This window comes from Abramis brama (genome assembly GCF_963993115.1).
Source record: "Abramis brama genome assembly, chromosome: 17".
NCBI lineage: Eukaryota > Metazoa > Chordata > Actinopteri > Cypriniformes > Leuciscidae > Abramis > Abramis brama.
In genome coordinates this window covers 22742879-22766228 of record NC_139979.1, presented here as the reverse complement: position 1 = coordinate 22766228, position 23350 = coordinate 22742879, and the positions used below count along the sequence as shown (strand labels likewise).

At 38.1% G+C, this 23350-nt stretch overlaps 1 protein-coding gene across 1 annotated transcript; it reads right to left on the bottom strand.

Moving 5' to 3' along the window:
* Nucleotides 1–325: 325 nt before the first annotated feature.
* Nucleotides 326–22055, bottom strand: ankrd28b (ankyrin repeat domain 28b). The gene is made up of 28 exons (XM_084089519.1): nucleotides 21837–22055; nucleotides 16253–16336; nucleotides 16062–16140; nucleotides 15829–15899; nucleotides 13141–13341; nucleotides 12861–12948; nucleotides 12617–12759; nucleotides 10776–10988; nucleotides 10579–10657; nucleotides 10381–10495; nucleotides 10095–10177; nucleotides 9932–9995; nucleotides 8786–8854; nucleotides 8550–8690; nucleotides 8353–8464; nucleotides 8248–8274; nucleotides 8072–8146; nucleotides 7763–7964; nucleotides 7257–7344; nucleotides 7048–7165; nucleotides 6723–6942; nucleotides 4696–4783; nucleotides 4533–4616; nucleotides 4181–4326; nucleotides 4010–4092; nucleotides 3770–3852; nucleotides 2662–2753; nucleotides 326–1831 (listed from the first exon to the last, which is right to left on the bottom strand). Exons 1-28 carry the CDS (start codon nucleotides 21861–21863, stop codon nucleotides 1548–1550), a joined length of 3159 nt encoding a protein of 1052 aa, XP_083945645.1. The 5' UTR covers nucleotides 21864–22055; the 3' UTR covers nucleotides 326–1547.
* Nucleotides 22056–23350: the final 1295 nt, after the last annotated feature.

Here is a 23350-nt window from a genome sequence, read left to right as displayed (position 1 = left end):
CTTACCATAACCATGAGTTTCACATGGCTACAGCAACACACTATTAATGCAAGTTTTAACCAGGCCTCCACCTTTTGCTTAAACAAGAAATATTGTGATGTGTATTTTCCCAGAAGGAAACTCAAGACTACAATTGAGGCGTTTCAGGAAGATAAGAAACAGTGCTGAGCCGGACTGATATAGAGAACAACAAAGAATAACACTTTGGAGTGGACATCTAACTTTGCAGTCCTTTTTCATGCTCAAACAGCAACATTACACAATAGTTGATAACGTAAAAAAACATAATAGGTCCTCTTTAAATGTTTGACAAGAAAAAAAAAAATTCAAATTACAGAATTCATTTATTTATTTAAACAACCATAAAATATACAGGAATCTCTTGTTCTGAGTAGAGGGGCAGCAGTGGCCATCGACTGCACCAATCACTCTCCTTTTTCCACAAAAAAAAAGGACAGGAAAGCTAACAGATACGTGCTGGCCCCCTCTCAGCCGGGAAGCTGTTTTAAACAGATTTCCAGTTTCAATCATTCCAAAATCAAAGCTTGAAAAGAGACAAACACAGGTTTTCTGACAGGCCATCAAAGAAGGATCGAGTGGTTTCATTTGCTAAATCAAAGCGAGCATACATGCCCAAAACATCATGTTAATAAGAGCCAGAAAAAATATAATATATATATTTATATTCATATATCAACATACAAAGAGATCAAATGCTGTTCTACCATTGGTTTACACAGTGTTCCTCATCCTGGAGCAAAGCATGCTGGGAGCCGTTTGCCTCTTCATTTTCAGTGCTTTTCACAGACGTAGTGTTGAACTTCTTGTGCATCGTAGATTTGTTCTCACAAGCTGCCCCTTCCCTCCATACAGTAATTTATGAAGGCACAAAATGATGATGAAATATGGAAAGTAAAAATAAATACCATAGATAAAAAGAATAATTTATCCTAAAACTGAAGATGGAGACAGCTAGCATTTTAACATCACTCATGCTTGTGGCCAGAAGCATTACAATGCTGTCAATGTCCTCGATTTTGCCCTTGCGGTTTTGAAACTATTGAAACGCTGCGATTATTATTTTTTTCCCCTCAGAGGGACAGAGAAATTGACACGTATTAAAATCGTATTTTAAAAAATAAATCATTTCTTTACCCAAGTTGTAAATGATCGATTCAGAAGTGCACACTGACTTGAAACTGTTGAAAGCATCACAAATATTCCAGTCATTTTTAAGGGACTGATTCAAATCTTCCCTCACGATCTGAAAAGAGCTGAATCTCGAATCCCAGATGCACTATGACAGTGTCAAACTGCCCGTGCAAATGTTGGTCCCAGGCCGCTGATTCTTGTCTCGTTATTGCCATGTCGGGAGGTCCGCCCACTTATCCATTACTTTTGTGTAAAAAAAGCCTGCTGCGCCTCATATACACGTGTATTTGTGTGTGTGTGTGTGTGTGTGTGTGTGTGTAGAGAGTTAAGGCTCTGCGGAGTGGCCGGCCGCTGGGTAAATTAAGACAAGATGTGAGCCTCTCCTTTCCTCCACCTCAGTAAGTCTCTGAGTCAGAGTCGTTTAGCTCGTCGTCCTTGTAGAAGCCGTCGTGGCGGCCGATGCTGTTGAAACTGCAATAGGAGCTGTGTTCGGAGCGGAGCATGGGCAGACTGTCGAATGTGACGCTTTTAGTGGGGCTGGTGTAGTGATTGATGGCACTGAACGTGAGACTGGGCACCGCACCTCCGCCGGGAGACACTGGCATCATGGTGGCCAGGATTAGCGCCAGGCAATCTGCCACGTCTTTGTTAGGAGCACAAGCCAGGGCTGGAGTGTAGCCTTTCAGAGAAATGAGAGAAGAGCCTTCAGAATGGTTTTATGCTATTATGGTAAACAAAACTGCCATGTGAAAATTAGGGATGCGAAAATGGAGAAATTTGGACTGATACTAATGATAAAACAATTATTTTCCAATATAACATACAGATAAAGAATGAAATGCTAAAAATATTATTATAGAAAAATAATATTAGGAGATCAATGTTTTGTTTTATTTATCTGTAAACCCTGCAACCAAAATTCCGTAATTTCTTGATTTTTAAATTTCTATGATTTCCAAAACTCTATTGTTTACTAACAAAAGGGGGGAAAAAAGGTTATGAAATGTACATATAAAAAGAAATATATAAAAACATATACACACAGTACCACTCAAACGTTTAGGGTCAGTAAGATTATTTTACGTTTTTGAAAGAATTTTCTTATGATCAACAAGGCTGCTTTTACAAAAATGCTATAAAAACAGTAATACTGCCAAATATTACAATAAACATTTAAATGTTTAAAATATAATTTATTCCTGTGATGGCAAAGCACATGAATTTTCAGCATCATTACTTCAGTCTTCAGCATCACATGATATTCACAACTCATTCTAATATGCTGATCTGATGCAAAATATTTCTGTCACTTCTGATCAATTTAATGCATCCTTGCTGAATAAAAGTATTAAAATAAATAAAAACTTACTGATTCCAATTTTTTTTTTAATGGTATTATGTGTATATACATAAAAGGATCACCAACTTTTTGCACATTTCTAAACATAATATTTATTTTAAACATACATTAACAACTCTAGTCATGATTATGATAAGGTTATAAATTACCATTTTCATCCACGGCTAGCACACTGGCACCCTTAGCTAGTAGTTCTTGGACAACCACAGTCAAGCCATTCCTGGCAGCAACATGCAGGGGCCTGGAAAATGAGAACTTAATATTAGGCATATTCTTTAATCAGGCATGTGTTTAGCTAATGGCAATTATTATTCTGAATTTTTTACAAATTAATAAAGAATTATCTTAGTATCGCAATAATAGTTGTACTGAATAAAACAAATTCAGTATTTATGATAATCATAATAATAATAAATTACATAATACAATATACAATGCCCAGCCAAAAAAATAAATAAAATAATAATAATAATAATAATGATAATAATTCATTGTTTGGATTTAAATAGGCTTAACGATCATTATTGGTGTGATTATCCTGTTTCTAGAATGTTATATGTTTGGCATACATGATTTCTCTAACCCTAATTGATGGAGTGTGTAGCTTTTCATTTCTTAAACAACCATGTAGGAAGACACATCATGGCCATATTCCAGGATGACAATGTCTCAAATTGTGAAAGAATGATTGGGCGGGAGCATGAAGAATCCTTTTCACGCATGAATCGGCAGTCCAGACCTCTAATTCATTGAGAGTCATTGGGATGTGCTGGAAGAGACTTTACAGAGTGCTGGACTCTTGCATTGCCAATTCAAGATCTTGAACCAAAAATGTATGCACTTCTTGATGGAAATAACATCAAAAAAAAAAAATTCATCAAGAGATGCATACATTTTTCAATTTTAACAATTTTTACTCGCATTTGGCAGTTTGCACCCTGGCTTAACATGCTAATAGTGTCCCACAGATGGCGCCACAAGCTCGTGAAGCGCTGTGAGAAGCAATCCATGCATGAAATAAAAGTATTAGAAAAAGTAACATTTAGCAGTTTTAGTAATCGTTTAAGGTAATTTCACGATTTCAATCATCATACAGTAACCAGCCACCTCCTCACCCCCCACATTAATTTAAGCAATTCACGTGGGTCATACTTTTAAGGTCAGAAAATACAGAAATCTGTATAAATGCGGAAAAAAACAACATCCCGTTAATATATTTTGGTATATCGGTGCATCATTTCTACGTGTTGACCGTACGTTTGTAAAGCTGCGTTGGTGGAGTTGATGAGGTTTCTGTCAGTGATCTTCTCCAAGATCAACAAGGCACTGGTTTCATGACCCTGTAGAGAGCAAATGAAAATCAATAGTGTGAGTAACAGATAGGAGAGAATCACCAAATCTATACTAAATGCAATGTCCCATTGCTTGACCTCAATGCAGAATGCAAAAAACAACTCCTACAGAAATGAAGACATAACAGAACAGAGAGTTTCTTACCTTACTGCAGGCCAGATGGAGAGCAGTGTTTTTGTTGGCATCCTGTAGCGTGAGATCTGCTTTTGCACTGCTCACTAATACCTCTGCCAAACACAGACAGACATCAAAACCAAACACAACCTCAGTTAACTGTAAACAAAAAACCATGAGATTTGAGTGTCAAAATCCTACCGACGGCATTGGTCTGGCCGTTCTCAGCAGCCATCATGAGTGGGGTTTTGCCTCCAGCATCCACACAGTTCACCTGTGCGTTGTGACCCAGCAGGAGCTGCAGACACTCCACGTGATCTGTGAATGCTGCAGCGTGAAGAGGAGTCCTGTTACAGAGACAACAACAATTACAGCCTGGACCTCAACCACAACAAAAGATGATTATTTATCATCATTTACCATTAAAAAATCTAATAAGTAATCTAATATTTCCATTTTATTTCAGCTTTATTCCAATTAACAAAATGATATGGCATAGGCCATATTTATCTTAACTGATTTAAGAATGAATAAAGAGAAGTATGAGTGGTACCTGTTTTTGGAATCAGTTGAATTGACGATGGCAGGACTAAGTGTGTCTATCAACATCTCAGCTGCTCCTTCATTGTCATTTATACTGAAGGTCATAAAAAAAAAAGAGCTTCAATACTCTTTCCCTTCTTACACACACACCAAACCAACCCAAATCCACTTACACAGCGCAGTGAAGGGGGCTAAAAGTGTTCCCTTCAGTCTTATGAAATAACTCCTGCTCCAGCAACACTTCAACACAAGTGTCATGACCTGCAGAGAGAGAATCTGATGTAACAACGGTTTATCTAACAAGCTTCCTGAGTCCTGATCAAAAAAAATCCCTCAATAGCCCTATTCGGACTGGACAAGTTTTCCAGGAGGACGTTAGAAAAATTCATGATTCACAGACGTACTTTGTGATTTTAATCCCGTCCCAATCTGCCAAGTCATTGTTTTTCCTCACACAATTCCAGGGAAAATTACCTACTCAAACTCAACGGTCCTCTGAGAAATCTAATCCTGTCGGAATGTGAATGTCTGTGATTGCTGAGCTACCATTTCTGCACCAATCTTTGGCATGCTTTTATTTCAATATGGATGGTATCAGAAGGAAAAAAATAACACATACTATGAATAAAGAGCCAAATCGTGGAAACTGCAAAGACTGCCCATTTTAATATCAGTGTCATGTAAGAGTAAGATACTTGTCTAGATTTCTCTGCTCACTTAAGCAAGTTTATTATAAACAGCCGCTGCTAAAAACTTGAAGTTGACTTAAATAGGGTTTTTATAATAAATTAAAATTATATTAACAAATAATAAATTAAAATATGTCATACGTGATGCACGCACGCACGCACGCACATCACATGACCTTCTGTAACATCCCCCATCTAGAAAACACACACTCCCACCTCTGTAATAAACATGGAGATGTCAGTCCCGTCCGAATCGGTAAAGGAAATCATAGGCGTCGAGGAATAAGAATTGTAACTCAAACGTCATTTAGAAAACTAGTCCCGTCCAAATAGGAATAATGACAGACTCTGGCTAGTGCATGTGACAGCAATCATATTTTGTGATTATGCTGGTTTGACCTTTTTTAGTACCCTGGTAATACCAAACTCTGCTACTTCGCTTTGCTTCGTAGACAGAGTCTGGCATGGCATAATTGAAAAGCGTTTTCTTTCTCGCGGGGGGGGGGGGGGGGGGGGGGGCGCTTGTCTGAAGTTTAAAATCATTGGTTACCCGTAAGCCAATTGGTTACCCGTAAGCCAATCACATAACGTTTGGTTATGGCGTGTGTTATGCGCATGCTCAGCCGCATCTAACTTCCACTGTAAACACATGTATGATGCGAAAACAAAACCATCGAGTGAAATACCAGAGTGAACATGGCTGTGAACGACTTTTGCAGATTATGTGAAGTAAATCTACGCATCCACGGTACAATCAGCGTCTACGTCGTCACGGCTCTCAGCCCGCCCTCTGTTCGTTGATTGGCCGGCTGTTTTCAGGCCGGAGGAAACCGGAAAGCTATTACGCTGTATCAGACTGAGTACAGAAGCGAAATGAAATTGAGCAGAAGTACGAAGTCTGACGTAGTCAGGCTACTTTTTTAGGGGTCTAGTCACAACAAATCAGACCATTGAGATTTGTCTTCACTCACTCACCTATATAAAATATGGGTTGTTTCAGATTAATGCAAGTGAAATCTGTATGTTTCAGACCATTTCATGCTTTCATTCAGATTTAAACATTTTGCAGAAAAAGAAACAAAAATAGACACCATAGTGCCATTTACAGGGTTCCCACACATTTTGACCAATGGTTTTCCATGACCTGTCCTATAAGATTATGATTACTACATAATATTTTAGAACTTATTATTATTATTATTATTATACATAGAGATTGCTAAAGAGGATTTCCTTTGTATGCCAGGTTGTTTTCCTTAAAATGAGATTTCAATAATTATGCTTATCCGTGTATGAAAGTCTCTAAAAATAGCTAACAACCTGAAATCTGAATGTAACTCAAAAGAGGATTCAGCTTCCTGAGACTCCAAACATGGAAATTCCCATTTTTAAATTCCCTGATATTTCCTTGACTGTGGGAACCCTGCATTAAGTTTAATCAGACTTGGTGTGAGCAGGCCTTTAGACAGGTATGGTGTATCCATCTGTGACTGGCAAGTGCGTTTATTCACCGTTGTAACAGGCCCAGTGAAGGGGCGTGTAGCCCTGGTGGTCAGTGATGACAGGAATGGTCTCTACTGACTGGGCAGCATGCAGAAGGCCCCCCAGAACCCCAACATGGCCACAGGCGGCCGCAAGGTGCACTGGAGAGCGCCCCCTACAGTCCCGTACCATGAAACTGGCACTGTGCTGCAGCAGAGCCTCCACACACTCCTCATGGCCCGTCACCGCCTGGTTGGAACAACACACACATCCATGAGCCACGACAGGAAGCACTAGCAGAGGTGAGAGCCAGTGCCAGTAGAAATACTTCTAGTGCAATGAGTTGCGATTTACCCCTCTGTGCAGAGCAGTGCGGCCCCACTTGTCTTTGGCATCAACATTGGCTCCTTTATTAATAAGGGAGTAAACACAGTCTGTGTGTCCGCCCAGAACTGACAGCATCAGAGGAGTCCTGAGAATCACGTATATGAATATATCTGTCATTTCCATTGACTTCTACAAGAAGAACATGAAAATTAGTGTTTTTTGTCTCATGTACTTACTGGCCAATCCCATCCTGGATGTCCACTGCACTCTGCAGGTCGGCATTTCCGATGAGCAAACGGAGACATTCAGAGTGACCATTTGTGGCTGCAAGGCAAGAGAATAGGCACAAATACACGTGTCATGAGTGTTTATGTCCATACATATACAGTAACAGTTTAAATCCCTCTGAGGTTAGCGATAGATCGATATATATTGGCCAGGATGATAAATCTGCCGACAACATCGACCTTGTGTCTGATTGGCTGATTAACAACAAGTGTTAGCTCTGCCTTGTGTCAAGAATCTATAAACAGCTTTGTCAATGGATTTGAACATTTTCTGTTTCCAAATATTTTTAGTGATTGAGTAAATGTAATTTTATAGTAAAAAAATATAAAAAAAAGAAAAGCAATAAAATAAAATCACCCGTCGGGTACCCGAACCCGTGCAGGACTCTGAAACAGTCACAAATTATGGGGATAACTGAACTTCATGCTATCTAATTAGTTTTTGTACAACATACCAGCGGCGTGGATGGGGGTGCGTTTGAGCGTGTAGTCTTTCACCAGGATGGAAGCCCCCTGGTTGATGAGCACATCCACACATTCAACATGGCCTTTGAAGGCAGACAGGTCCAGCGGCGTGTGCCCTTGTGCTGTTCTCACATCCAGGTCCAGCAGAGACTGAACCAATACCTCAAGAGCCTGGTGATGTCCATGATATGCCTGAGGACAACCATTACATATAATCTGAGACGAACCCCAGCCAGGAGGCAAGAAATTTTAAATGTTTCCCAACATTTGTTGAACAAACAGATGGAGACTGTACTCACAGCCAGGTGGAGTGGGCTCACAGGAGCACGTACATCAGAGTCATTTAGGATGTCTGTCCCTGAGGTTTCCATTAACTTCAAGACAAGACACAACAGATTTAATTAGGTCTGATCACTCAAGAGCAGTGATGATGTTAAAGGTGTTGATCTTAAATGTTGAGTGTCATAGTACTTACCACATCTAAAGGAGTTTCACTAGCAATCTAATAAAGAGGACAGAAATACAGTAAGATGAAAATATGAAAAGCATAGACCTATCATGTGATTTTAAGTCGTCTCACCAGCTCCAGACACAGGCGGTGTCCATAAGCAGAGGCATAATGCACTGCATTGTAGCCCTGATTGTCTCGGATCCCTGGGTTAGCATCATTCCTCAGCAAATATTCCAGGCACCTAGGAAGGGAATGAGAGGCACAGGTAAATTCATTAGATTTGAAATTACCCATCCAACTCAACCATAGTGCATATGGTAACTCACTTTCCATCTGCGTCAGAAGCAGCGGCGTAGTGGAGGGGGGTGCAGCCCCTCTTGTCCAGCTCATTGACATTGGCTCCTGAACCCACCAAAGCAAACAGGCACTGGTAGTTGCAGTTTGCAGCTGCGTAGTGCAAAGGTGTCCTAAAGAAGATAATATTTTCTCAAGCCCCAGAATCAAGAATATCACAAAACCATTAGCATAATGGATGACACTGGTACTGTACAGGTAAACACACCTTCCAAAACTGTCCTTCCTATTGAAATCTGCCCCCGTGTTGAGGAGAAGATTCAGACACTCAAGGTTCCTACAGTGGAAAACATGTTTCATTAAATACTGTAATACATGCTCAAACTGTGTGAATCAAACATTAAATGGGTTACACTAGGTTGGTTAAATCACAACAACAACAAAAAGTAATCACAATAAGAAATATTTAGTCTACTTTAAAAGGTCAAGAAAGTTTCAATTTAATGACTTTAAATTTAACGATGTGTGGTGTAGTCATCATTCATTTATTTTATATTTTTAAAATATTTTCCTTGCACCTTGTGTTTCCTTGCATCACATTGTACAAATTTGAAACTTGACAAAAATGTTTTATTTATTAATATACTTTATAAATACCATTACTTTTTTGGGGTAGTCACACCACATGGCATTTTACAAACTGAACTAACCTTGCCTTACCATAAAAAGGTCGAATTATCTGGTATTTTAAGAAACTTATTCACCTTGGCACACAGTCATGAGGGTCTTTATGATATCATTTTATGATTTAAGTTTTTCTCCATGTTGGTCGCACCACATGACAAAGTTTTTAAAATATTAATAAACTACGAAGCAATTTTGTTAAACTATTACTTTGTATTATAAATATTTTTTTCTAAGTAACTAATAAAAAAAATATGCCAAACTAAGTTTCTTTTCAAAATTTGTATTCTTTTAAAGTGTTTTATTTTATTTTACTTATGATATCAGGATATTTGTATACCCCTGACATTTACGCCTTAAGAAAATAAGGATGCTTGGGTTGACCGTTATCGGCCGATAATAGCTTTATATAATTTGATCGGTGGGTTAGGGTTCAATTAATGATACTTTCTCATGTCATCTTTTTTTTTTATACTGAAATACATTCTTGTTAACAATAGCTAACTACACCAGTGGGTTTATTCGAAGCATTTTATTTATCATGTAGTATTATTTACTACAAACACCTGATCGGATCACCCTTACCTTAAAAAAATTACTACATTTAATTCAGAAATCAATAAATGTATATACATTTTTTACTTTTTCTGAATAAATTCTAAATAAAAAGATTTGGACCAAGAAAAACATTGCATAATGTCATTGACCATAAAATCAAAAAGAAACTCACCCGCCAGCAGCAGCAGCATGTAAACAGGTCCTTCCAAAGTCATCGGGGGTGTCTATATCAAAGCCTGGAAGACAGAGGACCCATTCAGTTCATCTTTATATTGAAAAGAGCAGACTATTAAAAAACAACAAATATTGTAATCCATGCACAGAAAGCGTCTTACCAGATGACAGCAGCTTACGGCAGCAGTCAGAGAAGCCGCTGAGAGCAGCCAAATGCAGTGGAAACATGCCATGAACTCCCCTCCTAAATCAAAAAGAGCCAATGTTACAATCAGAAAGCCAGGAGCATCTCTGGCTATGTATGCATGTGGGATCAATTACAACATTCTTGGGATTTCCAAAGAAGATATATAATGAATTCCTGCCTACATCTATGTCAACAGTTAGTGCACAAATGTAACAAAGCTGTTATGTTCAGTAATTAATAAGTGCATGGGGGATTCATACTTGGCTGTATCAGCTCCATTAGTGATCAGTGTGTTGATGAGAAGCTCATGTCCGTATCGAGCTGCGATGTGCAGAGGAGTGTTCCCGTTCTTATCTTCACAGTCTATCTCAGCACCTACACACAAACGAAACAGACAAATTGGACGCAGTCAGATACTGCAGGTTTCAATAATGGAACACAGAAAAATGAAGACTCACCATTCTGAATAATCGCCTGAGATCTTGAGAACCTCCCATGGATTGCGGTCATATGTAGAGGGGTCTTACCGTCCTTACTCTAAGGAGAAAGCAATGATAAATAACCAGTCAAACCTGTTTTTTCTGCAGCTCTATTAATCTAATCAAATCCAATGGTGATTTTTGTCATACATGTGAAGCCTTAATAGAGGCTCTACCTTGATATTGACATCAGCTCCATTGCCCACAAGCAGCTCAAGGCAGAGCGCTCCGTGCCGAGAGGCTGCGGTGAAGTGCAGGGGTGCGAAGCCCTTCTCGTTAACCTGGTTCACATTCGCGCCACACTCGATCAGCTCGTTCACCACCACATCCTGACCGTTGTAGCATGCCACATGCAGCGGAGTGTTCCCATATGCATTTGGCTCATTCATCTGCAAGCATGTCCACAGTTTAAATGATCAGGTACACAACATTCACACTAGGGCTGTAATCTATCAATTATTTTTACTGTTAATAAATACATACATTTTTTTCTGATTAATCAATTAAAATAATAACCGTAACTTGTAAACTGCCATTCAATTTTCAATGTTTTATCCAAAGATTCTCATAAGAAAGTGCCAAGAATGAAGACATCTATCAGTAATACAGACGATGGCTGCATTTAGTCACTGTTTGGGATTGCCAACAGTATTTGCTTACAGGTGTGAGTCTTGAAATATTTTGTTCATTCAGCAGATTAAAGTAGCTTCTTGAATACGTATCTGTATGAATGAATAGATGAAGTCAAAACCGCATCCTAACTAAAGATGCCAAAGTCCATAACACCAATCAAGGCATGAGTTCATCTATCACGACTAGATATTCGGAATGTTTTGTAACCAAGTGTAGAGTACGCTTGAGCTGCATCTGAAGATCCACTGAAGCTGCCGTGGGTGCAAATCATTTCTCGGTCTCCGTGAGTAAAGGAGTCTTGTTTTTAACATAAAGTGAGACGCATTGACGCAAATCATTGCATCGATTACGCAGATGCCTCATAACAGCCCTACTTGAAATTGCGCAGGCTTTCAGAAGAGTTTAATTACAAACGTGTCTAATAGAATGTGCTACTGAATGAAACTGAACACAGGTGTGCAACCAATTTAAGCATTGTGGTGTAACCCACTTAGCTATACATGCTTTTATTCAAATGCACAGTAGGCTACTTTCTTAGTGCCTTTAAAGTGGGTCTCTGCATGAAAAAGTTAGCATAATGCCCTCTGAAACATACTTGGACCAAATCACCCTGTCCCAAGACTACAAATGCCTGTGTGAAAGCAAATCCCATTGTGCATTTTATTATGTTCTTGTCAATCAAACTAACTGCCAATGTAAAATTGACTGGACCAATGTAAAATAAAATTGCGCACTGCCAAAATAATAAAAAAAGACTGAAAAAGAAATGATTTGCAGAAATTAATTTAAGTCACGGACTGAATGGCAAATGTATTTTACATATGGAATTTGTTTATTTGTTCTTATTGTTTTTATTTTACTTGTGTTTTTTTAAATAAAAATAACATTTTGCATTGAAGAAAAGTAGTTTTTTGTTTGCATATACTGTCAATAATAGTTCTTAGAAAGAAAAATCGCAATCGGCAAAAGAAAATTGCAATTGGTACACCTCTAGTATTTACTCTTACTCTTTTTTTTTTACAATTTCTTTATTTGTGAAAAATACTAGGATCACAGAATCAAAACGCTGCTCTCTAAAGTATAAATATTTTTATTTGACAGGTTTATTCTTTATAGTTTCAAGTCAAATGATTTTTTATTATATTAAACGATAGTTTTTAAATTATTTTTAATTTATACTTATTTAAATTTTAAGTGAATATGTAAAATTATACATTTTAAAATATTACATTTAATTGCAGCTAAACTAAATAGTTGTATAAATATCCGCCATCGACCACTACTGTGTTTTTAATATTGCCGGCAAAATTTCTGTATATTCAATATTATCCATAGTAAACATTTATTTTAAGACAATATGATTTTTGTAAAGGTTAGCACTCACATCCACTCCCAAATCCAGCAGATATTTCACTACACTGATCATCCCGCTGGACGCCGCAGCGTGGAGGGGTGTGTAAGCTTTCTTATCCTTACACGTCACCTCAGCGCCGTGCGACACCAGCAGTTTCACCACCTCCATGTGACCTGAGATACAGAAAAAATGAATAGTTGAGGATTTGAATGGGTTTTGAATTTATAGATATGGTTGTGAAAAGGACTGGAAAACAAACATTGCTCTGCCTCACCCATGTATGCCGCCCAGTGGATCGCCCTTCTGTCCTTCTTATCAAACGCATTAATATTAGCTCCCCTGGATAGCAGTAACCGCACCATCTGAAAAAAGAAAAACATGCATACTTTACACAGGGAGGACATTAATTAAACAATACATCTGCAGTGTAAAAAAAACCCCCTCAATTTATATACTGTTAAAATATTCATCTCTCAATTGTACCTCAAGCTCTTAATGAATTCTGAACCATAATTTCAACAAACCCACACATATGCAAATGCTTCTTCACTGACCTCCAGGTGGCCACTGAAGGCAGCGTGGTGCAGAGCGGTTCGTCCAGCCCGATCGGATACATTAACGTTGCTAAGCAGCGGCACCAACGCCTCAGCGCAGCGAACCGCTTTGTTAGCAGCGGCCACATGTAGAGGGGTCTGCCAGTTCTTATCTCGAGCGTTTACATCAGCAGAGTGCTTCAACAAAACCTGCACTGCCTCCTGCAAGACACAAGGTTACATGAAGAGGCAGATCAATAATCTGAAACATTACTTTTCTTTTTGTTTTTGCCTTATTTTGTCAAGTAACAATTAGTCAGTTTACTCACATGAGCTTAAGTCAAAAATACTGGTATTTTTGTACTGCAAAATGTCGAGAGCAAAAATAAAAATAGGCTTTATAGGCAAAAAACGAAGACTGGACGTGTGTCAAAATAAATTGTTTTGTATATTCTTCAATATTTAGTGCTTGAAGTTTCAGATATCTTACAGCAGTGTTTAGCTCACATATCTTTGTTCTATTGTTTTTATTTATTTATGATTGTAATTTCTCTAATTTTATAACCGTTTACTTTGATAATTACTAGATTCAATTATTTAAGGCGAGACACGGCAGGCAAAAACAGTTTTGAGATTTTGGGCTAGTTTACTCCTTCAATATGTGTTCTTTCAAGCTGCTATAAAGAAAACGTTGAAAATATACATTAAAGGGTAAGTTCACCCAAAAATGAAAATTATGTCATTAATGACTCACCCTCATGTTGTTCCAAGCCCGTAAGACCTCCGTTCATCTTCGGAAAACAGTTTAAGATATTTTAGATTTAGTCTGAGAGCTTTCTGTCCCTCCATTGAAAATGTATGTACGGTATACTGTCCATGTCCAGAAAGCTAATACAGACATCATCAAAGTAGTCCAAGTGACTACAGTGGCTCAATCTTAAGTTTATAAAGCGACGAGAATACTTTTTGTGTGCAAAAAAAATAAAAAATAACGACTTTATTCCACTATTCATTTCCTTCTCTCTGGGCCTCGAGTTTTTTCACGTAGTATAACTGCGTAGCGCTTCTGGGTTGTACGTCACCCGCATTACACACATGACCAGCGTCGGCCAATAGTGAGCCTACGTGTGACGTACAACCCAGAAGCGCTACGCAGTTATACTATGTGAAAAAACTCGAGGCCCAGAGAGAAGGAAATGAATAGTGGAATAAAGTCATTATTTTTGTTGTTTTTTGCGCACAAAAAGTATTCTCGATGAACGGAGGTCTTACGGGCTTGGAACAACATGAGGGCGAGTCATTAATGACATAATTTTCATTTTTGGGTGAACAAACCCTTTAAGATGTTTATTTTATTACATTTTGTTTACTTGCATCAGTAAGTTTCTCCCGAATTTACCAAGAAGTTATCATTCCAACGCGACATGCCAAGTTCCGTCTGTTGACTGAAGTCTGTCATGACCGGTATCGCTGTAAAGCTCTGAGTCTCCTGCACAACGCTATGTAACCCAAATATGGGCATTTCCGTTCTATCAGTAACCAATCGTGAATGTTCAAAGGGGGATTTAAAGCTAACGACGAAACCTCATTTAGAGCTATTTAAATCTGCTAAAAACTGCTGTTTTCTCAAAATGAGTTTTTTGTCATTATCTCAGCCTATGTAGCACCTGTGTACACCAAACTTTCCAGTTATACACTTAGCAGTATTCTGAAGATATTTTCAGAGGGATTTGTTAATAAATCATTCCTGGCCTGATTTATGTGACATTTTAATAAAAAAATATGGCGAAAATCGATTTAAGGCTATGGACAGTATATTTTGATTTCCTAGGTAATGAAATCCCTCTGAATTTTTTTTTTTTCATCTTGTGTGTAAACAAAATGAAAAAAGAATTTTGCACCTGGCTTTATCATATGTTCAGATCTATCTACCGAAAATATATGCAAAATCGTGCATATTTAATGAGATAATGCCTAATTTGCATTATTAAACACAAATTTCTAAAACTTGTAATACTTTTTTTATATACTTGTGCAAGTAATCAACTGAGGAAGTTTCATGGTGATATCTATTATTTTAAAATTTTACCCTTTTCATGTGTAGTGTCTTGTCTTAATTAATCAAATGTAGGCTATTTTTTTTATTGTTTTTAATTTAAGTTTTTTTTTGTTAGTTTCAAAATAGTTTAGAATAGTTTCAAAATCAGTTTTTGCTGTGATGCCAAAATTTATATTATTTCAGAATTTTGGTATTCACCAGTGTTATTTATATACCATTATAGTATTTATTATTTTGATATTTGATATTTTTTATATTTATTTTCCAGTTTAATTTTAAAGTTTTAGTAATTTTGTTGCGTTTTTTTTTTTTTCATGTCTATATTTTTCTTTTTTCAACTTCACCTTTAGTTATTTCAGTACATCAAGTTAAACTAAATGAAAATGAAAAAGTTGCCTTGGCAACTAGCTGAAATAACATAAGTTTTGTAATATTTTAATTTCTCTTAGCGTTTATTTTATTTTAAACAACAAAAATGTTTTTAAATACAGTTTTAGTTTAAGTTAACTATAATAACCCTGGTATGCACTACTGATATTTTGGTATTGTGACAATCCTACTCTTCCGGAAGTAGAGTTCAGGCAAATTCTACAGGACCCAAGTGCGAGTATACATGTGTAGGTTGTCGAACGGCTCTGTGCTTGTAGTACCTCACTGCATGATGCCACTGCGCGGTGAAGAGGAGTCAGCCATTTGTTGTCTTTGGCATTCACCCTCGCCCCTACATCACAAAAAACATTGAAACATCAAGAGATTCATGAATAACAGTATAACAATACATCAAAGCCACGTCTGATCTGAAGACGCCTGGAATCAAAGGGAGAAGATACTAGAAGCTTCAGGAAATGTATTTCATCATGATGAATATTTCAGGTGCATTTACCTGATAAAATTAAGAGCTCTATAATTTCAGCATCTCCTAGGTAAGCAGCTGCGTGCAGTGGTGTCCTTTTCTCATTGTCCTGAAAGAAATAAAGAGTTCTTAATCACAATTGAGTCAATTCAAAAAATGTGGTGGTTCAATTAAGCAATCTGGTCATGCATATTATTATTTTTAACAGGTTAAAATCTTACTTGTACATTCACATCCTCTTTTTTGAAAATGAGAGAGCGTACTTCATCCGGATCAACATTGAAAATAGCTTTTAGCAGGGCAGGCTGAAAGACAGACAGAGAAACATCAAGTTACAGGGTTCTTGCAGGTTTCAGTAAGTCAAATTTAAGACCTTTTTAAGACATTTTAAGACCATAAAGACTGAAATTTAAGACCTACCAAATAAATATTCAAATCAAAGAATTAATTTTATTTCAATGAATTCAGTAATTGAAAAAGCATTAATTTAATTTACAGATAAATCACATTAGTAACCTTCCACACCCAACAAAGACGCGATATGTGAACGGCCTCTTGGCGAGCGACCTCCATCAGGCCGCGAGCGACGTGTTGGAGACCCTGCACTAGAGCTCCGCTTTGTAGGCTACGACTCAATACTTTTTTGCTTCTTTGTAATAACTTTCTGCGGCCAGCGTTTCTGGAAATAAACGAGGCTAAACCCTTTTTAAGACCTGACTAAATGAAATTTAAGACCGCGGATGAAAATCTGGCCGTTTTTAAGACTTTTTAAGGCCTTAAATTTGAAGTTCAGAATTTTAGACTTTTTAAGACCCCGCGGGAACCCTGAGTTAGACAACTGACAGTGAGAAACATGGCCAAGTCTGAATCATGACATTTTGCTTGTGTCCTGAGGGGTGAACTTAAATGCAGAGTCTGAGTTTGTGTTTGCAAAAACTGAATAAACATGGTTGCATCTCTCCCCCAAAGACTTCCGACAGCAATGTTGTCATGAGTCTGCATGTGTATTGCTTATGTAAGTGCATCCTCAAGGGCCAGAATGATTCTAAATAAAACCAGCCTCTGCCTCCTCGCCTCGTCTTTTTGAGCTGCAGTGCAAATTGACACTAATGGGTGATTCTTCAATCAGTCAATTTTCTTTCCCTTAGAATGATTTTAAAGAAGACATGCTTTCATTGTAGTTGACAAACATTCAAGCTTTAAAGGATAGATTATAATAGCGTTAAACGTTGTCTCTAATTAATATTTCCTCATAGAATTTCATAATTTTGAGCTTGTCCCCATGCAAACTTAACTTTGCCACTATAATAAATATCTAAAATATATATTTTTAAATTGTATACTATTTGATTAAAGGAATAGTTCACTTTAAAATGAAAATTCTGTCATCATATACTCACCCTCATGTTGTTTCAAACCTGAATGTCAGTAACCAGACAGTTTCTGGATCCCATTGACTTCCATAGTATTTTTTTTCCTAGTCAATGGGACCCAGAAACTGCCTGGTTATTGACATTCTTCTAAATATCTTCCTTTCTGTTCAGCAGAAGAAAGAAATTCATACAGGTTTGAAACAACATGAGGGTGAGTATATGATGACAGAATTTTCATTTTAAAGTGAACTATTCCTTTAAGTATGATTTTAAGTTGTTTGGAAAGAAGAATTTGTAGATACTTTGTAATTTCATTATAACAAAGAATTGTTGTACCCAACAATGTTGTCATTACCTCTGCATTTCTCCTCTTCTCTAGCTTGCCTCAATCCCTCCTAATCTCGTTGCCTAATAAACCTGGCATTGTATATTACGATTAGTGTTGTTATTTTTTGAGACGCTTTTGTTTTTGTAATCAGGATCTCAAAATTATATAAAAATTTGGATTTAGATTTATCAGCCAATTTATCGGTCATCGGCTTTCAAATATAAAGAATTATTGGTATTGGCATCTCTAATAAATTTGGTTGACAAAAATCAGCGACACATCTCTGCCAGAACCACAGAGCGACACATTGAAAACCAGAAATGTAATTAATTGTACTACTTTTTAATCATGACTTGAGAGCAGCTCTGCTCTATTAGGTGTCTATAACAAACAGTCAGCATCTAAAAATTATAATTACATTAATAACTTCAAAAACTGGGATCAAAAACTGCCAACACACACACAATATTTAAAATCCACACCTCCACAAACTGAACCCAAATTAACTTGAAGGTTAATCAAAACCACGATCAGATCCTTATTCCAAGAAATGTGGTGCATTTTAACAAGGATGAAACAGTTTGAAGAATCTTAATTTTTAATTTTTCAAGATTAAGCAGTCAAACATCCACCTAATTGGGGGGGACGACCCTAATATTAGTTAAATGGGATTAAACACCAGCAGTGAATCCCAACCAGCGAGAAACCTCAAAATGATGAATTCAAAAATGTTCTTCATTAATTGAAAGATGATCCAAAATATGATGGTTCTCCACTAGTGTGGAGAGAGCAGATGGTGCAGACAAGGCAAATCTGCTCCAAATCAGCATGACGGTTGATGTTGGACACCACTGTTCCTCCCAGCAGCGAAGCTTGTGCTACTGGTTTATCAAGCACAATGATGGCTAATTTTGTGTTTATCAATAAATATATAGCCAGCTTTAACAAACAAACAAATCCCAAAACATTGTCAGTGACAGGAGGAGCAAAATACACAGTGAAAAAGATGACACCTTGAGTGCTGACACCAGTTCTCCTCTGCAGAGACTCATTTCCATCTCCATCTCCAGCTTTGCCACATAGGCAACGTACACACTGTAAAGTTTCAGGACCGTTAACTGCGGGAGTGAGACCCCTAGATTATCGTTCTGTGTGTGTATGGAACGCGACTCGCTCACGAAACTGTGATGATTGACACCGTATTTAGCGTCTCACCTGTTTAGTATCTGCTATTCTGACCAAAGTAATATTACAGTGACAAAAAACGTATGTTTAACAATTTTAACTAAAGCACACTACTAGCACAGTCGACAGAGGCGTAGTGTTTTGCTTATGCTTGTAAAGGCTGCTTCACAGAGCACGCTCTTGCAGGGTTGACTTGGCCATGTCCACTTATTAGGCTATAAGCGTTTTGGGGCTTGTTGTTTATGCTTGGCTCATAGGGCGATCAAGTTTATGGAGTTATTAAAGTGAGCAGGTGTGGGTCATGATATTTTGGTATTATTTTCAGCATAAAGCATTTCGATTTACTTCTTGTTCTCCGTTTTTCTTAGTAAGATCTGGCAACACGAATGAGTCAACCACTTTCACTGCACATTAAGAGAGAAACATCTCTGATGCACATTAGGCTTCCTGCGATACTCTGTGTTACCGGTGTTAAGCCGCAAACTGATTACATTACTTGCCCACCGCAGCACTGAATTTAGCTGCAGTGTGTACGTGGCCATAACTATTCCATACTTTATCTCTATCATCACCTTCAACAAAAAAAGAAAGAAAGAAAAAAAGGGGGGTTTAGAACAATGCACGCGTCTTCCGCATCTCCTGCAGAGCACGCAGTGTGACTCATGGGAAGTATGTGCACTATGCCAGAGTTACAGGAAGTGTTCAGTCACACATTCTTGAGAGTTGTGAAATGAGACGCAGAAAAATCTGATAACAGCCAAGTGTTAATTTGCCTCAGGTTTCACACCATGCACTACTTTTGAGGATAATACCATCAGCAAGGCATTTAAATGAACATTAACATGAGCAATATACAGGGTGAGAAGTTTCGTAAATCTGAGGTCATATTAGATAATATAATGGATATGTATGAAAAAAGCGAAAGATCTCTTTGTTTGACACATTTACGTCTCAATCAAGACAATATGTAGTACAAAAATCAACACAATATGTAGAGTTCACCCAGATCTTCACTGGCTCATCTAAATCAGTCTCAGTTCAGGTTGTCAGTGGAAGGACAGGCTCACACTGAGAGTCGTGAGAACATAACAAGAAAGCACTTGTGCTTGAAGAAAGCTTCGTTTGAAAAGCCTCCTTTAGTGGCTCTAAGCTGAGACAAGGCTCTATTTGTCACATGTGGCCTGTGCTCTACTGGATGCATACAGGGTTTTAAACTTCTATTCAAGCACTGCGATCGTGTTCGGTCTCCTTTAACAAGCTCCTCTAGTTAATGCCATCACCATGGAGATGAGCACTTCGCTATCTCCACATCCTTTCTCAGAGAAACACATGTGCACATGTACAAACACTAACAACCCAATACTGAAATCTCCTCCTGTTCCTGGAGGTCGACAGGGAGAACATGGAACTAGTAATGCCAAGGTCATTGGTTCGACTCCCAGAGAACACCTGGAATACACTGTAAGTGCAGAAGCAGGGCTCAACAATAAGAAATGTCTGATGGCCAGCTGAGGGAATCGGAAGTTTATTATATGCATGTGCAAATTGGTCTCGCCAATTTAAACGTTCAATCGATTTCAATCCATTCAGGTGCTAAGGAGAACTCAATTTGGTACACAAAATGGCTTCTCTTTTGTGTCTTATCACACTTGAACAGACAAATACACATACAATATTCAAAATGCAAGTCTTGGCGAGTATCTTTGTAAACAGTTGGCTATGTTATAAGTGAACATAACCAGCGGAGAAAGAAATCGAATCTGCTGTACCTAATGTTTGAACATTATAACATTACGTAAGAATAGTAGTTTTTGCTGTGGTATCAAAATTGTGAAATTTCCCTGGAATCAAAATGCTGGTGTTGTAACAATCTTTTGTGACACGACAACTGAAAATCGAAACCATTGGGCCGGTAGCAAAAATCCTTAATGTTGAGCAGTGCTAAGCATCCATCGAGTACATAATGATTGCATTATTCCAAAGAAAACCAGGAATTACATTAATGTGAAATCACTAAATGGTCAAAACAAGAAAAGTGTAACGTAATAATGTAAAAATAGATAGATATCCTGCATGACAAAGTAATGTGACAGGTGAAATCTATGATGTCAGTAATTAAATAAAGCCTCTTTGGCAGTCTCATCACTACAAAGGTCAAAACGTCCAAAATATTCAACATCCTGAATGTGCTTTTGCTAGTCACCTCTCATATTAAAAAGCCAATAAAGTTCACGTAACATACTAAGTGTAAAACATCAACTGCAAAACCTAAATCACCACATTTGAATTATTTTTATAACTGCTGTGCATGACTGGATTAGTGCATCATTGATAGGCGACCATACACCTGTCGTGCACCCTGTAAAGTTGTAAGCCAAAGCAGAATGACGTTAAAGTTATCAATCTTTAAATGACCTTCAATTTATTATCAACCCTATAAATAAAGCTACATAATCAAACCACTATATAATCTCTGATAGCTGTGCATTTTCATAGCCAGCAGTAGTACAACGAGATGTCAACCCTCTACCCTCATGAGACCAACTGTTGACTGAGCCATAAGATAACTATTAAACCGAAGAGCGATTTATGAATTACATTTAGTAGATTATTGAAGACATAAAGTGTACACTTCATCAGTCATGATCCGTTATACTAATATCGTGGCTCGCGGACATTTAGCTTAGCAACTATTAGCCACACTCCTACTGTACGGGATGACAAATACCTAAATACTACGTTTCATGCTTATTTGCTTATAGCACTGTGTATCACGTCTTCATTCCCATTCTCGGTTTTAGTTAAATGACTTTGTACAGTCTAATCGTCTGTAAGGTTTCTGAGTAGTTCACTAGCGTGTTAGCACTTATTAGCCTAACTCGGCTAACGTTAACGTTAGCTGTTTCACACATCACTCACCTGGTCTCTAATTTTGAGAACCACCATGTTTCGATGCTCTCTTTGGCTCTCATGCAGGACTAAACGGATATTAGTTACCACCACCACTTGAATGCTGATGTTTTATTGTCGGTAAATTTAGCGCTTCCAGTAGGCCTGGGGTTTCCTATGTGCCACTGATGAGCAGGGGAGAAAACTCCATAACATTACCGCCACTGCTGCCTCACAAAGAACGAAGACGGCGATTGGCTAGACAGTGGCTTGAGCGAGAGTAAGAAGAACAATGATTGGTTAAAAGCAAGATGGGGAGCTGCTTGTGTGTGCGTGTGTGTGTGTGTGTGTGCGTGCGTGCGTGTGTGTATTTCAGAGAAGTAAAGGAGAAGTGCGTGTTTCTCTATCGCAAAGTGACTTCCAATTCACGTTTGAACAAAAATGAATAGAGACAAAGAATGTGGTTTGGACTTTATTAGGTGGATAAGGCTAGTGAACATATCATATAGCCTACATTTATAACGGTTACTTTTTTATATATAAGTCCTTTAAGTAAATACTTGAATACTTAAAGTTACCAAATGACCATGAACATTATGGAACATTATTTGTGTTATGCCAATATCAATAAGGATAGGCTAGGTCTAACATTATTATTCATCCCAATGATCAACTTCCCAGACAGCAACATATCAGCCCAGATCTGGCCCAAATCTGGTTCATGTGGATTTCACACGGTCCAGATGTGGGCCGGATCTGGGCAGACACTATGTTAGATGTGGGCCGGATCTGGGCAGACACTATGTTAGATGTGGGCCGGATCTGGGACGACACTATGTTGCTGTCTGGGTTGTCACTTATGGCGCGTTTCCACCGAGCGGTACGGTACGGTACGGTACGGGTCGGTACCCTTTTATTTGCGTTTCCACTGCCAAAAGTTGAGAATGGTACCAAAAAGCCGAACCGTACCGTACCACTTTTTGGGTACCCTTCCGTTGGGGTACCTAGCACAGTGGTACGGTACTAAAAGGTGGAGCTAGACTCACTGCAGGACGTTGATTGGTTGACAGAGAATCGTCACTTGCGCGTGCTACGAGGGGAATGACAACATAAGAAGCGCCATTTTTTTATATACAGTTTAATATAATATACTGTTACTGTGTCACGAAATGTAATTTTAAGAGTTTTTCAGGCGAGAATGTAGTTGTTTAAAGCTCTAATCTGTGGTTTATTTATAAAGATGATTTGTTTTTCCCCGGTTGTGAGATCCATGCGATCAGCGGGCGCTCGGCGCTCATGTTTCCCGGCTGGATGAGCCTTTCCTCGGCTAAGTTAGTTCTTCTGACGTTCGCCGATGACTCCGACGGTAGTGGTTAAACATGAGATATAATTCGTCTTGTGCAGACCTAACGGGCGATCTTTGGTCTCGTGAATAATTCGTTCCCTGTCAATCGTTTTGACTGAGGGCTAAGTTTAGTTTCATATTATAGGCTATTTGTATTTAACTTTACTGTTGTAATGTTAGACTAGCGCAGCATTTGGAC

What these genes read in the sequence shown, in the direction of transcription:
- ankrd28b (XM_084089519.1), bottom strand. Translation starts at nt 21,863, where the DNA reads ATGGTGGTTCTCAAAATTAGAGACCAG. An exon ending in TTCTCAAAATTAGAGACCAG is followed by an intron (nt 16,337 to 21,836) that starts GTGAGTGATGTG and finishes TCTGTCTTTCAG; the next exon opens with CCTGCCCTGCTAAAAGCTAT. An exon ending in CCTTCAGTGGCCACCTGGAG is followed by an intron (nt 12,949 to 13,140) that starts GTCAGTGAAGAA and finishes TTCTTTTTTCAG; the next exon opens with ATGGTGCGGTTACTGCTATC.